This window comes from Malurus melanocephalus, unplaced genomic scaffold (assembly GCF_030028575.1).
Source record: "Malurus melanocephalus ecotype Western Australia unplaced genomic scaffold, MMel_1.1 scaffold_24, whole genome shotgun sequence".
In the NCBI taxonomy this organism is placed as follows: domain Eukaryota; kingdom Metazoa; phylum Chordata; class Aves; order Passeriformes; family Maluridae; genus Malurus; species Malurus melanocephalus.
Window position 1 is genome coordinate 2,702,830 of NW_026623256.1, and position 16,118 is coordinate 2,718,947.

General features: G+C 43.5%; 1 protein-coding gene across 2 annotated transcripts in view; it reads left to right on the forward strand.

Annotated features, from left to right (window-relative positions):
• SETD5 (SET domain containing 5) overlaps positions 1–16,118 on the forward strand; it is a 65,033-nt gene that overhangs the window by 45,864 nt on the left and 3,051 nt on the right. For both annotated transcript variants that reach the window (XM_057390299.1, XM_057390298.1), the window contains 6 exons: positions 3,020–3,149; positions 4,324–4,577; positions 6,914–6,970; positions 8,406–8,873; positions 10,532–10,818; positions 13,496–13,629. In XM_057390299.1, coding sequence (XP_057246282.1) covers positions 3,020–3,149; positions 4,324–4,577; positions 6,914–6,970; positions 8,406–8,873; positions 10,532–10,818; positions 13,496–13,629 — 1,330 coding nt within the window. The remainder of the gene's footprint in view (positions 1–3,019; positions 3,150–4,323; positions 4,578–6,913; positions 6,971–8,405; positions 8,874–10,531; positions 10,819–13,495; positions 13,630–16,118) is intronic.

Genomic DNA, 16,118 nt, shown 5'->3' on the forward strand with positions numbered 1-16,118 from the left:
ACTGCTTTCACAGTCAGAGTATGGTTGGTATTATGGGGATAGGACAGTGTTGCAGAGGACCTCAAGAATCCAGGGGCTTAGTAAAGATCCATTGTCTGTGGAGAGCCTTTATGGTTTAAAAGCTTTAGAGTTTGCCTGTTCACAAGAGCACATCCRCAGCTCTTTATTTGGGATCACAGACTACCTATCTACAGCAGATACTTGAGGCCATGCAGAAAGCCTAAACCAGGCTCAGCAAAGGGTTGAGTTCCTCCAGAGATGACCAGTAAATGCCAGTATTTACCCACCTGCAGGGAAACAGCAGCCAGGGTAGTTTGCTCAGTCAGATTTATATCAGAATCCATCTTCCCTGTTGGTTTTGCTCAGAGACTGTTCCAGTTCCTGTGTGATTACCTGAGAACAATTATACAGAAATTCTTTCTGCTCTCCCTGTCTTGGTGGCTTTCAGGTACTGTATCCTGGTTTCTTTGCCTTCCTTTGTTTGAGGGTGTTTTTCCAGAGAGAATCTTTGGTCTTTACTGTTTCCACCTTCAGCCAATTTGTTGTCATGCCCTAAAAGTCTCCTGARTATTTCCTTCATAGGTAAAGATCTTCATGGTTCCTATATAGATGTATGRCAAAACCTTGTCTGTTTCTGTGTGCCCAGACAACCTCCTCATGCATCTTTTAATCTGAGAACGGTGAGGTTTGAGCTGCTTTTGAACCTTAACCGTGTCTTTGAGCCCCAGGGAAGAGAGAAGCATCCAGAGCAAAGCTGGCAGAGTTATTTGGAGTTCTGTGCTTAGTGCAGTTGCTGCACAACTGGCTAGCAAGCTCACAGTTGAGGTAAAATTATTGTCATGGAACAAGTCTTCCAATCTGTTGCTACATTTGACTCTTCTCTAGTCCAATGATAATTCTCACTGCTGCAGAGTCTCACTATGGATGGCTTCCATTTAGTCCACACCTTCCTTGAAGCTGCATCCCAAACTGGATGTTGTGTTGCAGTTTGGACATTTTCAAAGCGGAGAAGTTTCTGTGTCTTCTAACCTGTACCCATTTTGTGCATCGAAGTGTGGCTGAGTTTTTTTTCACAGGGTGATTTAAACTCATGTTCAGCTCATGATTGAGTATGATTGAGTATCATTAGTTTTCTAGCCTGTAATTGTAGAAGTGATTCTTTCTGGCTTTGTATGGTACTTTGTTCTAGCTAAGTGGTGTCCTGGTATGCCTTATCCATTTCCCAGTTTAGTAAGAAAATCATGAAGGGTGTCATCTAGCATTCCTGTTTCTTAATCTGAGAACTTAAATATACTGCCTATTCCATTAAATAGTTTWAAAAGTACTGAAAGTTTCTGTGTCCAGAACAGATGTTGCAGAAATAATTAGTTAGATTTCTAGTTTTTGAATGTAAATAATTGTTAACTATTCTAGAGAGTTTTCATCCATTTCGTAKGAGATCCCTGGCTTTTTCTTGGAAAACACTTTTTAGCATTTGGTAGGCTTATGACTTAACAGTCTGGAGATGTAAAAGTTTGCTTCTCATGTTCAGGAATGTTTAGAAAACTCACAGGGAACACCTCATTTTCAGCCAGCTGAGGTCTAGAAATGGTCCAGAACTTGATTATATGCTCTCTCAAGACCTGATCTGTGTCTTGTCTACTTTTGACTACTCAGCCAAAGAGGTTGATTTATAAAGGCTGTTGAAATAGATCACGTATTTTCTTGGATTGTCAGCAGGCCTCATCCTTAAACTACTGAGAACTGTGCCAAAAAACTCAGCTGATGATGTCAGTTTGCATCCAAAGCATGGCARTGTCTGAACCTCGCAAGGAAACTGAACTGTAACCTGCTCTCACGTTAATCAAACACTGTGCAGTGACTTGGCTGTCAGATCAGATGCCACGTTTGAGGTAGAGGTGCTCCAGACTGGCTGGCACCTCTCWCTTTTCCTGGCGGCCACAGTGGAATCCCTTGAGTTACATTTGAACAGAGAAGAAGCATCTGCTGTACAGTAGTGAAAGCCATCAAAATAGATCCTGTCACCTGCTCTTCATCCTCGCATTGAAGTTTTCACTTTGAGGATTGTGGCCACTGAGTTTGTGATGTACTTTCACAATAGCTTTGAGGAATCATAAGACACACACGTGTATCCCTAATAAGATACACATTGCTGGCAAGCAGATGAACTGTGGATTGCTGAAAGGTAAAAGTACAATTTTAAACCTCTCTAGGGCAAGAGGAGTCTGGTAAAGTGAGTCCCCTGGGTATACTACACAAATGAAAATTGCTGTTTGCTTTTTTTCAACAGTTTGCTGTCATTTCACTGGATCACCTGAGAGTTTTACCTTACCTTGTGGCAGTTATTTTTATAGTAAAGTAAGCAAAGGTTGGTGCCTGCTGTCAGGAGTCAGTTTGTATCAAGATACAGGGCTAGCACACCCACTGCAGCAGCTGAWTTGCTGAGGCTTCAGTTCATGTTCACTGTGTGAGATGTGAAACATTCTTAATTGTCCATGTTAAGACCACTGTGACTTATCTTTTCTATTGGTAGCTGAAGAAAAGATTTGCTTTATTATTCTTTTCTTGGTTCACCCTCCTTGAAAACTGCTGCTTGCATTTTAATCAGATTTTTTGCTCATATTTGCTCTCCTGGGCAGGAAAAAGCTTTTTTACAAAAACCACCGGTTGTAATGGTTCATCATATTTGTGTTCCTTTTCTTTTAAATTACAATCACTTTTAATAGTTTTAGGTGCCACTGTTCTGCATTTTAATAATTATAATTTGCTCCTTGCTTATTATCTCTGTGTTACTGCTGAGGACTGCCTGCTGCTCCCAGGAGCCATGTCAGGAAGGGCACAGCCCCAGCACAGTAGGTGGTGGGCTCAGTGCTGACAGCAGTGCTCCAACCAGTGAGGTAACCTGGGCTTCTGAGCAGCCTTCCTGCTCCACACAAGTGTAGGAGTTGGAGTAAATCCTGCAGGATGGCAGAGAAAGTACCCGAGGAGTTTCAGTTTATGTAGTCTCATTCTGTTTCAGCGCTGGATCAAGCAAGCCCTGGAAGAGGGGATGACTCAGACCTCACCAGCTCCACAAGAGAACAGAACCCAGTGTCTATACCAAAGCAACGAGAACAGCAGCTCCTCCAGCATCTGCAAAGATGATGCAGGTAAGTGCTCGGCACCATCAGGGCAGCATGGGCACTGGAGTCACACTGGGGAAGGTGCTGAATAGCAAAGGCACAGCTGCACAAGGGACATCTCAATGTGTCCTGCTGCCTGATGGCACAGCTTTAGGGTAGGTGAGATTGTTGCCTTGCCATTCATTCAAATTAGGGCAGACCTAGCTTGAGTATCTGTAAAGTTTCTCAATATTTTCATGTGAAAAGATAATCACTTAACATTGCAGCATCAGCCTGAGAACTCTGGGATCTCTTGTACAATGGAAGGGAGGGGGGAGAGGGAAGAGAGCCCAGTRTCATCTCTTTTCAGCAAGATGCTTTAGGACCACTGAATACCTGCTGACTGTAGCAAAGTCTTACAGGCACGTGTAATAAACAGATGACTAAGTGAGTCTCAAGAATGGAGAAACTAAAATCTGTGRGTAAAGCAGCAGAATGGATAAATACTGTGTCTGAATTTAGAGAGAAAGAGAGTGAAGATCAGCCCAGTCAGGGATCAGTTTTCTAAGGATGACRGGAAGCTAGACACCACACAGATAATACAAATTGACTATTGAAAAATTAGATGAATAGGAAAGGAACAGAAAACYAGAACCAATAAATGTATGTCTTGAGGAAGACCTGACCTGTAGAATTTTCTAGTGGCTTGTTGGGTTTTTTTTAAACTAAGTATCAGAAAAGATTCGTATTTTGAATAGAGCCTGAGTGAAAGGCTTTAATCCTTTGTGGAAGTGGAAATGTTCTTGGGCTGTGTTGATGTAGCCTATAGGGAACTATTAGGTTCAGGCAATGATAACTGAGCTGCCTCTGGTTTGTTTGTAAGAGTCATAGTGACATGTCCTTTGACCTCTCTCCTCTATTCACTCCTCTTTTTAGCCTTTCCTGTTTTCCTTTCCCATGACTCCCTCTTGTGCTTCTAGTTGAAAAATTTGCTTTCCTTGTTCACTTCRTGTTCCTGATCATGTGTTGTTCTGTTACCAGTATCTAGAAATGGATACTGARGTAATTCAGAGGTACTTCATTTTTAGGAGTCTCTTGTAGTTGCATTGAAGATTCCTGGGCTACGTTTGGGCTTGGATCAGAGGGAAGGGAGATAACCTGTGATTTGCTCATGGTTAATGTTAATGGTTCAGCCATGTCCTCAGCTCAGTTTGTGTTTCAGACTTGTTGAGTCCCCTGAAGAAATGGAAGTCTCGCTACCTGATGGAGCAGAACGTGAAGAAGTTGCTGCGGCCGCTGTCTCCTGTCACGCCCCCACCTCCCATCCCTTCGGTCCCCGGCTCAGCGAGCCCACAGCTGGCCATGCCCTGCTCCTCACTGCCCGGGGAGGAGGAGACTCGCAATGGTTACGGCATCATGTTCTCACCCATCCCCTCTCTGGCTGCCAGTCGCTGCAATACTCCACTACAGTTCGAGGTAAATCTGCCCAGGACTGGGCATGCTAAATAGAAAGGAACAGGAATATTTGCAGCAGAGGTGGCACTAGGGACACCTTCCATTTTGAGTATGTATTCCTGAGCTGCATCACAGTCTCAGCCTCAAGAGAACTGCTGCCTTTCTCTTCTGCTTYGCTTCTGGCCCAATCTCCTGCTCTGTGAAATGTCAAACCTTGCTAAGACCARCCTCCCCTCACTTTTTAGCTATCGGTAACATTAGTCTTTTTCTATTTCTRCAGAGTAGCTCCTAAATTTCTCAGGTTATTCAGTGATCTTTGATCATCTTCCCCACTTCAGATCTCTGTGCCAATGTGGTTTCCAATCCCTGCCTCTTCCAAAGAGTACAAGTGTTCCACTTCTCAAAGGCTGTAAGACGTCCTTGGCTCCTCTTTTCCCAAACASCTTTCAGTAACTTCAAGTATGGTAACAGTACTTCATCAACTTCGACTGTATTTTTTTGTTTTCTTTACATGGACTGGGTAGAAGGAAATTACCTTAATACMTTTGATTTCTTGATAGTTTCCTTCTGCAAAAATTAGCAGAATTAATAAGCAGGCTGTGTAGGTGGTTTCCATTGCCCTAAACTCTGTGGGAGAGTTACCAGTATTCATCCAGTCAGGACCTTCCACTCTGTGCCTGTGAATAGGGATCATACTGTTTGCAGGTTTGGTTTTGTTTTCTAGTATTGCATAGAYTTAAAAAACTCATGGAAGTCTTCAGGCAAGCTGCTTATACTCTGCTAGTTAAAACAGTTTTAAAAAATGGTGCAGTGATGGATTGCTCCATATTAGGGACTATTTTGCAGGAATCCCTCATCTGTTTTGCAACAGGCCAAACATTCCTTTGTGGTGTTTCTAGCTTAATGTTCTTTGATTATTTTGTTTGAGACCCCTTTCTTGTAAGCTGTTTGAGAGGCACCTCTAGAGTTCAGCAGGGAGGATTGTCAAGCATTGAGGAGAGAGATGAAAGATTGTTTCAGGCAGAAAGGGCCTGACTGGAAGCAATCCTTACCCTTGCAGTSATTGAGGTGGCAGATCAGGGCAGTGTTGCCATGAACCTCCACAGTCTAATCATTCCTTGTCTGTCCCACCTTACTGTTAATTAGCCTTGATTTCACTGGGTATCTATAACTTAGTTACCTTTTACCTTTTTTCCTCTTGAAAAGAATCCAACAGCTCACTGGACCAGTTTTAACAAGTGAATGCATCTCCCCAAGTATAAAACGGTGACACTTTGGGGAGAGAGCAACAGAAAAATYCTTCCATCAGTTCACAAACTTCCTCAAGCAAGCGGAAGTTGTGACTTGYCGTCTGGTCTTGCTGGGAAATACATTTTTGAAGGCTTTTAAGAAACTGGCTTCTTGAGTAATTTCCTTGCTGCAGTCTATAAAACTTGCTTCACAAGCTTCTGAATTTCTGATTGTTAGGTTTTTATACATTGAGGTTTTTCAGACATAGTTTTGTGATCTTTTTAGAGGGGAAACAAATTAGAGGATGCTTGGCTCCTCCATATTCAAAGGAGTGATGGGAAGCATGATGACATGCCTCTGTTTTTTCTGTGGAGTTCATCAGAATTTTTTGTTAAGAAATTTCTGAGATTCTCTGTTTTCTGAGGTTTTCTGCTTTGCAGAAAASAGTGTCTCCTGCATTATATTTCTCTGATAGCAGCATAGCTCTGGGAATCCTGCCTCTCTGATTCTATTTTAGGCCTGCTCAGTAGCATGGAAAGAGGAGCGCTTGGCAAGAGCGCTTAACCGTGCTGTCACACACGTACACTGCCTTCACTGATAGGTGCTCAGATGATAAAATGTTTCATAAAGCAGGCTGCTCACACCTCTTCTCTTGACTTGAGCTGGAAAGGTGGCCCACAGTGGTTTGAAGGAGACATGTTTGTTTTATGCTGTGAAARGTCATCTTAGTTTTTGGGGGATCTTGGTTTCCTTTCTGGGCTAAACCAGGCTTTTCTTCTCTSCTGTGTTCTCAGACTAAAACCATAAATGTCTTTCTCTATATTTCATGGTGCAAAGTCTGTCTGACATCAACAGAAATATAAAGAGTTAGCTGCTGCTTTTCTTAACATTCATGTGCACTGTTTTGGGTACTAAGTTGCATCATGAGATGCAGTAACTCAGTCCTTTCTCTGCTTCCAGGAAGCTTTAGAATCCACAATCCACCAACCATGTTGCTTAGATTGGGGCCCGTTCCTGGGATAATCGTTTAGAATAGCCATTGCTAATTTGTGTGCTATTTTGCATGTTGTAATTTGGCTCTTGACTTTTGAAGTAGATGAATAACTAGATGCTTTTCCCTCCTCTAGAACGTATCCTCCCCCGAGAGCTCCCCTGCRCATAGACCCGAGTCCATGTCACCTGAGGTAGTTATGGCACCTGAGCTGGGAGTGTGTGTGCTGTGTGTTCATGGTGGGAGGGGAGGGAGGAGTGTACAGGCACTGGGAATAAGGGTGGAGCTTTAGTCACAGTAAGGCTGAGGTGAGTTTTCAGGGTTATCACAACAAAACAAACAAATTGAAGCCTGGAGTTTATGATTCGGTTATTAACCCAGGTGGGAAGCAGGCAGTGCAAAGACTTGATATGTCTCAGCTGCTGAAGGGCAGGCAAGAGATTTGGGRGACCCTGGAATTACCATCACCAATTTCAGCCCAGTATGAGTAGTCTGTGAGATTTACTCAGTAGTGACCAAATGACTGCTGGGGAAGGGAGAGCATTCAACACTAGTTTTGACTTATGCGCACACAGTGRTACACCTGACCTGCTCTCTTCAGCCTTGACTTACCACCTGGTCACCTGCAGACTGAAAATGTTGGAGAGATGTCAAAAAGTAGTATTTTGCTTRCCCACTGACCTGTTGTAAAAGATGAGCTGAGCTACCTTGCTCAGTGACTATTTCAGAGTAGAAAATACATKCTCATCTCCAATGTGGTGGATTATTTGGAGCTGTAATACAGCAGGGGAAATGTTCTCAGCAGCAGCAGGAGGGCAGAGCTGGTGCCTGGTGCTGCCTTGCTTTTCCCTCTGCCCTATAGTCCTGCAAAGAGGATGAAATCCAGTCAGTTACACTCATTGTCTGAGATCCTGACATATTAATGTAGTGAAGGAGATGATTATTCTGCTGTCCTGGAGGGTTTTTGGCACTTSAAGTAGATAAATGAATATACTGTTGTATCACTGCCTAGTGCTCCAGAAACTCTGACAAGCACAAAGATGATGCCATTGTGGTTTTGTTGGAAATTGTAAAATGTAGAAATGCAGTAAAAATTAAATGAATGTACTATTGTTAGAGATTTCCAAAGCTCACAATAAGTGAAAACAAATGGCTTCAAGGTCCTGGGTATTTTATTGTTAGGAAGTTACTAGTGGCTGATTTGGGACAGGCAAGAACTTGGCTAATAAAACAGCAAAAGGACAGCAGATCTGTTCTGTTCTCTCCTGCCTACTGCTGTGTGTTAACATCAACTTGGGGACGTATGAGGCAATTGAAAATTCTGGGTTTAATTCATTAACTGCCTGGGGATAGTGTTGAGCCTTTATCCTCTTGCTGCAGAAAGACTGCTGAAGGGGAAAGGGCATCCTATGTTGGACAGCTGAACTGATTATTGTTCAGACCCAGTCATTCCCCTATGGAATGAACAGAACAGTGCAGGACAGAACCAAAGGGGTAATCAGAAAGGAACAGGGAAGCAGGAAGCTAGCATTGTACAGAGGATTCTCTGAYTTAAATTTCTCTCCCTACCCTTGCCTGACTCTATTCCTGACTTCCACCCCCTCCTGTATCCTTCTTGGATTTTCCAGGTCTGCCTCCGATCCGACCCAGATTTGAAGGGTGGGTACCTGGATTCCACTGCAAACACCTGCCAGGAACGACCATCGCTGCTCAGTTTTGGATCCTCTGATGTGGCTCCACAATCCTCCATAAACTCTACTTCAGAGATGAACTTCCCAGGGAAAAGTGGGGAAGCACAGATGCTGCTACGAAGCTCTGATCAGGCTTTTCGGACAGAGTTTAATTTAATGTATGCCTTCTCCCCAYTGAACGCTATGCCACGTGTGGATGGGTTGTTGCGGGGTTCTCCTCCTTTGGGAGAGAGGAAGCCAGTGAATTCAGAAGCTGGATGCTGCAGCTCTCCTGCCGAAGGGTATCTCAGCAGACACGAGTCAGGGCTGCTCAAAGAGACAGTGCATGGATCCATGTCTCCCTGCAGCGAGAGGGCTTGTGAAGGCACCAGAGCTGCTCCCCAGAATCCACCACAAAGGAAGAAGGCAAGTATTCCTGTAAAAAATTATTGTATTGACATGATGTTTACAGTTCCCACTCAGATTCCTGCAAAGACTTACAGGGAGAATGGAGTCTGGGTGAGTGGTCCAGGTATCCAGTGCCTGGGTGAAAACAGTTGTTGAAAGAGAGAGCTAYCCTTTAGGCAAGATTTTGATGTGAGAAGTGAAAGAAAAACACCACAGTGAAAATACCTCTTCTGGGATCACAGAAGAGAGAGCAGGATGCTGGCAGCTTTCGTCAACAGTTGTTAAACTGAGATGAGACCCAGAGCAATAACACAGTGTACAGCTGACGGAGGTGTTATTTATCAGGATGAAAAAGGTCCTTACTGGGAAAAACAGTCTAATGTTTCAGAAAAAAACACAGGTTGTTTATGAGAACATATTAAAACATTTYCATAATATTGGCGAGAAAGTAAGATGAAGATTATTTAAATTTTAGCTCTTTGAAATTAAAAACACAGGAATAAGAAGCAAATACATAYTGGATTCTTACAGCAGACCAGTGACCCTCATGGGATTAAAACTGAGGGAAACTGTTAGGTAGAGGTGGTGCTGTGATCATACTGGGTACTCATGGGACAAATATCAGTGCCTTTTCCTGTGCTTGGATTCCTTTTTTTACAGCAAGTGTATTAACTCAGATCACTTGTGTAAGCGTCCAGCTGGATGGAATATCTTATTTCCTTTCCACTTCTGGAGTCTCTTTTTTTTTTCCTTTGGTTTTTCTTTTAAAATTACACTTATCTTAAAATCTTCGTATGTTGAGTTACTTTTGGAAAAACCCTGTTCAATATTTTAGCATCATAAAGCCTTCTGTATGGGCATTGAGTCATAGCTGATAAATTCTTCAGTAGAGCTGCCTTCTGTGAGTCCTTTATGGCTCCGTGCCGCATAATAACTCTGAGGGAAGGCACACTAAAAGGTAAGTGTTCAGCTGGAAATATTTGCGTCTTTTCGGTTCTGCTGACCTTGTGTTACAAGGCTGCTTTATTTTTGGTTGGTGTCTTTGATAAAACTGAGACTGCTTTGCCCAAAACACATTCTATGTTTGCTGCAAGCAGTTTGTTTCAGTGGTAGTGCTGGAAGTTTGCAATGCCTCCATATCAGGAATCTGCTGTAAGCAAGTTAAAATTCTGTGCAAGGCTTCACCAAGTTTTTAGTATTAATGTGGCTGGAGTAGTAGAGATGAACTGGAACTGAAGTTAGTTTTGTGAAGAAGACTCTTACTACATGTTTTGGGGATGTACAGATACTGAAAAAAAAATGTAATGTCATGAATCAGAGACAGTGCACAGAGGGTTTTCAGAGGAGGGAGGGTGTAGAGGCTTGATGCTTGAATATGCAAGCATGTCCTGAAGTAATGTGAAAATCCAGGTGGTTAGAGAAGCAAACAAGCTGGATGTTTCTGCTGAAGTATTGGTCATAAAAAGTGAAAGGTGGGTGACTATGGCAGTCTGAATTTGCACCACTTAGCACTTTTCTGGAGTGCCTGCAGATCCAGGAAGAGTTGATAATCCAGATAAGCCTTTTCAARTTTTACCTGCAGACCCAGAAGATTTTTCAGGTGGTGCTTGGGSCTGTTCCTCCCCCTGTCCTAGTRCTCTGTGTTCCCTGACTCACGRCTGTATTTTCTCCSCCAGGTATCGCTCCTCGAGTACCGCAAGCGGAAACAGGAGGCCAAGGAGGGCGGTGATTCCGGCCGTGGCGCAGGGACCCCCACCCGGCAGGGCAGCAGCGGCTCCGGCACCGAGGCAGACGGGAAYGGCCTCTCAGGCTCTGCAGCACGAACTCCGTCCTCCCCACAAAGTGGCTTCTCCCCTTCTCATCCCTCCCTGCCTCACGTAGAGGACATCAGCCCACCAGACTCCAGGGGCTGTAGTTCCTCATCATCGCTCAGTAAATCCCAGGAGAGCATCAGCAATAGGTGGTGAGTGTTATCCTTCCAAGCAAGCCTGAGATTTTTTCCCCAGGGAAGGGCTGAACTCCCCAGGGGGCATTTCTATAACAATATGTGCAGTGAGATGGACTCATTTGGGTCTTCTGGTATTGTTCTCTTTCATAATTGCTAAACARCTGTGAAGGATACCAGCACTCTTCTCAGCCTGTCTTTTAGTTTTTGATACAGATACCAAAAATATGTCTTGAAAGATACAAARTTAAGCATTTGTTGCTTTTCCACCAGTTCCCTTTTGAGGTCTTGGGTTGTAAGGTCTTGCTCAGGCAATGTAAATCTAATCCAGGTCTTTTAGCTGAACCTTCACTTTTTCTGGACATAAGTTATACTAAGTCCACTCCTATTCTGAAGGAAAGCTCAAAACCTTCTGCAGCTCTGCATTGGAGAAGCAGGGACTCTGCAACAACTCCAGCTTTCTGATGTAGCAGACTGGTCACTGCCCTGCCTATGGCATGGACAAACCACCTTTATCATGGTTACCATGAGAAGGTTTGATAAGGGGAAAGGCCAGTCTTCAGAAATGTCTGAACTTGGTCCAAAACATGAAGTAGTGCCCTGAATTGCAGAGTGTGGCATTAYAGTGCCAGTGATGGCTGGCAGGTTCTGCTGACTGGAGCTGTGTGGGGCACTGGCTCTGCTGCCCCGGGGTCAGGTTCTGGTCATGGACACCACCAGCAAAAGGCACACACATACACACCACCCCTTTCCTATGCTGATCTCCACATACATGGTTGGGTCACTGCTTGGGTAATGGCAGGGGTGTGGCAMGGGGGGAGATTCAAAGCAGTGCTGAGGGCACTGAGAAGTATGAAGTTTGTGTTGAAAGCACTTGGATGAATTTGGAGGAGTARTAAGATCTGTTTCCTTCCTTTTTCCTTCAATTTTCAAGAGTTGAATAGAAACAGTTTGTCTTTTACCTCTCCGACAGCTTTCTGTCTATCACATGACCTTTTGTCAGATACTGGGACTGGCCACAGCTAAGGCAGTCTGCTGATGATTAGTTTATCATCATTATTTTATTTTCAAATATTCTGTAAAAGTGATAATAGCCCATGTAATTCTCCTCCTGTGCTACTTCCTTCTGCTTGTAAAAGAGCAGAAAAAAAAACCCAGCCAGCTGAATGAACAAAAACTAGTTCAGGGTGAGGTGTCAGTGTYGTGTCCTTGCTTTAGTACCATGCTTTGTGTTCTCTGAGCTTCATCTGCTGCTCCCTCAGCAGGTGCTGCTTTGGCCTTAGTTTCCCACATGGTTTCAGGAGTAAGTATTGTGTGACAATAAAGATCCTATTRTTACAGGACACTGGATATAAAGTTGAAACCATGCTGATACGTTTTGAAATGAGATTAAGCAGATTTCCTGCCTTTAAAATTCTTGGGTTTCTGTGTTTTAATGGGCAAGGCTGACAAACGTACAGTCACCTTCTACTTCTAAAAAATGTATTAGAACCTGAATGTTACTGAGGTAAAATGACCCAGTTTCATCTTTAACTCTGTGTGCTTACATGTCAGATGCACTTCCAGATATTCATAGTAATATTAGGAACAGAAGAAATTGGTGGGAACTAAAATTCCATGCCTTMATTTGTAGAGTTTACCAGATTCTTGCTGAATTCTGCAATAATTGCCAWTAGCTTTTGTTTAAAAACACAGTTTGTCTGTTTCAGTTGCCAAGATAGAGCCATCACAATATAAACAGATGTGCTGCTGCCCAGTAAACCCAGCCTTGCAGAAAACAAGTCTCCAGGCAAACAAAACAATTTAGAAAACCCTAATGTAAAGCACAGTTTTCAATATATCTTAAAGAAAATTAAATGCAGAAATCAGTTAATATGCTGTTAAGCTGCAGGCTTGCACAGTATGCAGTGCATTTAATATAATCTAAATTCAGGCATTTTTAAGGCACAAATTCTTCAGTGTCCAGGGTAAAGGCATTGTAAATCCCTGGTCATGGTGATGCTCTGTATAGGTTAGAACACGTATTTCTAAAGAGATTTGGATGCTCCTGTGCATGGTAGATGGAATGTTGACCCAGGGGGCTGGGGTTTGTCTGTGACCCTGTTTTTCTTCAACAGTTTGGCTTTAGGAAAGCTACTTCACTTCTTTTTCACCCTTAGACAAAACATATTGTTCTATAAAATAGAACAATATCTAGAACTAATCTTGAGTGGAATTTTCACACTACAAAATAAACAGGACAAAGTGGCATTGGTGGGCAAAATGGTCCTGCTAGCTGGGCTCAGGAACATTGCAGTATCCAACTACATTGTCTCAGCACTGTCTTATCATAAAGGTATTGAGTTTGCATCTGCTTAGTCTGAATGGAAGTAATTACACAAAATAACTGCAGCTAATCTTAAGCTAGTACCAGGATTTTCAAAATGCTGTTGAATCTCAAAGCAGTTTTTCTATAACCTGGTGATTTACTGAACTGGATGCTTATACCATGTTTTTGATTAAAGATTTAGTGTTCTGAGGGCAGTGGCATCATGATAGCCAGGGAGCAGCAGTATGAAATCACACTGGGGGTTTTTTACCTGGCACAAGCAGTTCAGAAGTTTATTCCTCATCTGTCTAAGGAGCTGGTGTATTGGTCACATTGCTCTCTGCTGTGTCACAGCAATCCTCAGCTGTTCCTGGGGTTTTGTTGCAGGATGGTCCCAACGTCAGTGGAGAGGCTCCGGGAGGGCCGGGGGATGCTGGAGAAGGTGCTGCGGAGCGGTGCAAAGGTGTCCCAGAGACACGAATCCTCCCCTACCCGGGACAGTGCTCTTGAGAGAGATGCAGGTAGGACCATCAAACTTGGAGACATTTGGTTGGTGGGAAATTATGTGCTCGGCTAACTTTGACAACTTGTCTGTGAAGTTGATTGGTTGTACTTTCATCTTAAGCATTATCAAAGCTTAAGTTTGCTTTCTGCAAATCATACTTTACTGTTGTTCAGATACTGTTTGAGCCTTGTATCCCTTGTCTGTTAGGCCTGGAAGACCTCTAGATTTTTCCAGGGATTGAGCACAAGACTGCCTGCACCTTGACTCTGACAGGGACAGCTTCTTTATCCTTGGACAGATGTGTTAGCACCTCCTATGCTCTGAAGTGCTGTCATTTAATGCTGATTGGGTGAACATTCAGTGAACTTTATTACTGTGTTTCTGWGCATTTAAGGGCAAGTATGTATTTCCTTCATTCCAAATCAGACTTTTCCCCAATTGCAGTAAGGTATCTTTGAGACCAGCCTTGGAAATTGACTTCTCATTCAGAGTTCTCCTGATTTTGTACACCAAAGCACATTTTTTCAGTGCTTTTTCTTCATCTAATCTTGAGAGGGATCCTCTTCCCTATCAAATATGTCACAGTTTCATTGGGACACCAATGGGAGTCTTTTCCCTGTCTTTCCCATGCCAGTGGAAAAGAAAACAGCTTTCTTTGTTATTTTTCAGARTGGTAAGCAAAATCCAAGCTCTTGGAGCAGGCCTTTGCCCACTGTAACCTGTACAGTTCTGAAGAGCTTTGGCTTTTCAGTCTCACTCAAGAATTAGGATGGAGTTAAACTTTTCATCTGCAGTGATAAATTCTTTCTTGTTACATAAACCCCATCCCATTCTGATTTGTAAAAACCTAATGCTGCAGCTGACAAAAGTCATCTTGTCTCCTTCATCCTAGCACAGCAAAGTACGTTTTTTCTTCTTTTGCTTGCTCTTGCAGTTTCAGCTGCTTGTTTTGATTCTTGTTTGGATTCTTTGAGCCACCACCCTCCCCCAGTTGCTGCTCTGCTTCTTAGTGAAACAAATGGGTAGCTGAGTCCCTGCTGTTCCTGGTAGCACCTGGAGGAGTTGTGAAGATGCACATGTTCACTTGATGCTGTAACATAATATTAACAGGAACTAAAAAATCCCAAAGTTGGAGGGTTTGCTGATGAGGCATGTAGCAAAGAAATGGAATTTGTGTGCATTGCACGCTTCTGAGAACTGCAGCTGCTCTCAGCAAAACCTGTCACTTCATATATGCTTGAGGTTGACACAGGCCAGTACAGCCAAGGAAAGCAGTTATTCATGTCCTTCCCTTGTGCAGGTATTGAGAATGGGGGAGGGAAATGTTGGCTCTAGCTTTTAAGTTTACATAAAGCAAATTCAGGAAGGTCATAGTTTATTTACTCTTCGTAATTCAGTCTTTCAGTAGTCTTTAACTTGTCAAGGTTTTCTTCTGAGAACAGGCACTGCCAGTAAATTGTACAGCCCTRCTGGTGTGCCCGGTCTTTTAAGAGACAGTTTCTTCCAGATATGTTCAGATTTCTTTTGATTCTCATACTTGACTTCTGTTAATCAAAGCAATCTCCTGGATTGAACAGTCTCTTCTGTGTGTGACTGTTTAACAAAACAGGCCCTGAACTTGTGAATTTTGCCGTTCTGCAATACTTGGATTGTCACCAAACAGCCACTTGCTGCATCGATGTAATTTCAGAAATGAAAGGTGGCACACGACATGTGCTGGAAGATTCACACCCTGATCTCTGTGCAGGCCTGTGCCCTCAGGGAATTTCTGAGCCTCAAGAGCAGACGAGCTCTGTCCAGATCCCTGTTAGCTAAGCCAGCACTGGGGTGTAGCACAGAGAGTACAATGGCAGCAGAACCACGGGCACTGCTGGCACTGATGCTTGTGCCAGTGCAGCTGGGGCAAAGCCAGACTTGTCTGGCAGAAGTACAGAGCAGWCTGAGGCAGTGGGTCCTGTTTCATGACTGAGACACATCTGTCATATAAATTTGATACTAATACCAACACTGTTTCACCAAGGCATTTCAAACGTGGCTGCTGAGAATCCCTGAGATGCTGCAGATAAACAGCYCTGTCTCATTAGTCTGCAGCAGAATTCTGATGTGAAATCTCCTAGTCCCAGCAGCTTCACCCCTCCTGAAGAAAGCAGGATCACCAGCCATGGTTACAGGGGCAGCAGCTGAAGCGCACGCTTGGCTGGGTCCCTGTAGTAAGTACTTGTTACCTACCCAAGGTCAGGTTCAGTGATATGGTAGGACAAGAAGCTCACCCACCCTTGAAGTGCTGGAAAGGCTTACTCTGTCAGGAAGCATTTTATTCCTCTCAGTGTCTCACTGAGGTAGATCAGTGTGTGCTGCGCTGCCAGTGCCCTTCAAACCTCAGCATTTTCATCATGTTGGACTGTTACAAAAACAGGCATTTCTGAGGCCTAAGAGTATCTCTGAGCAGCTCATTTGGCTTGTAAACCATAGTCCCCAAAATAGTAGCATGGGACGACTGTCTTT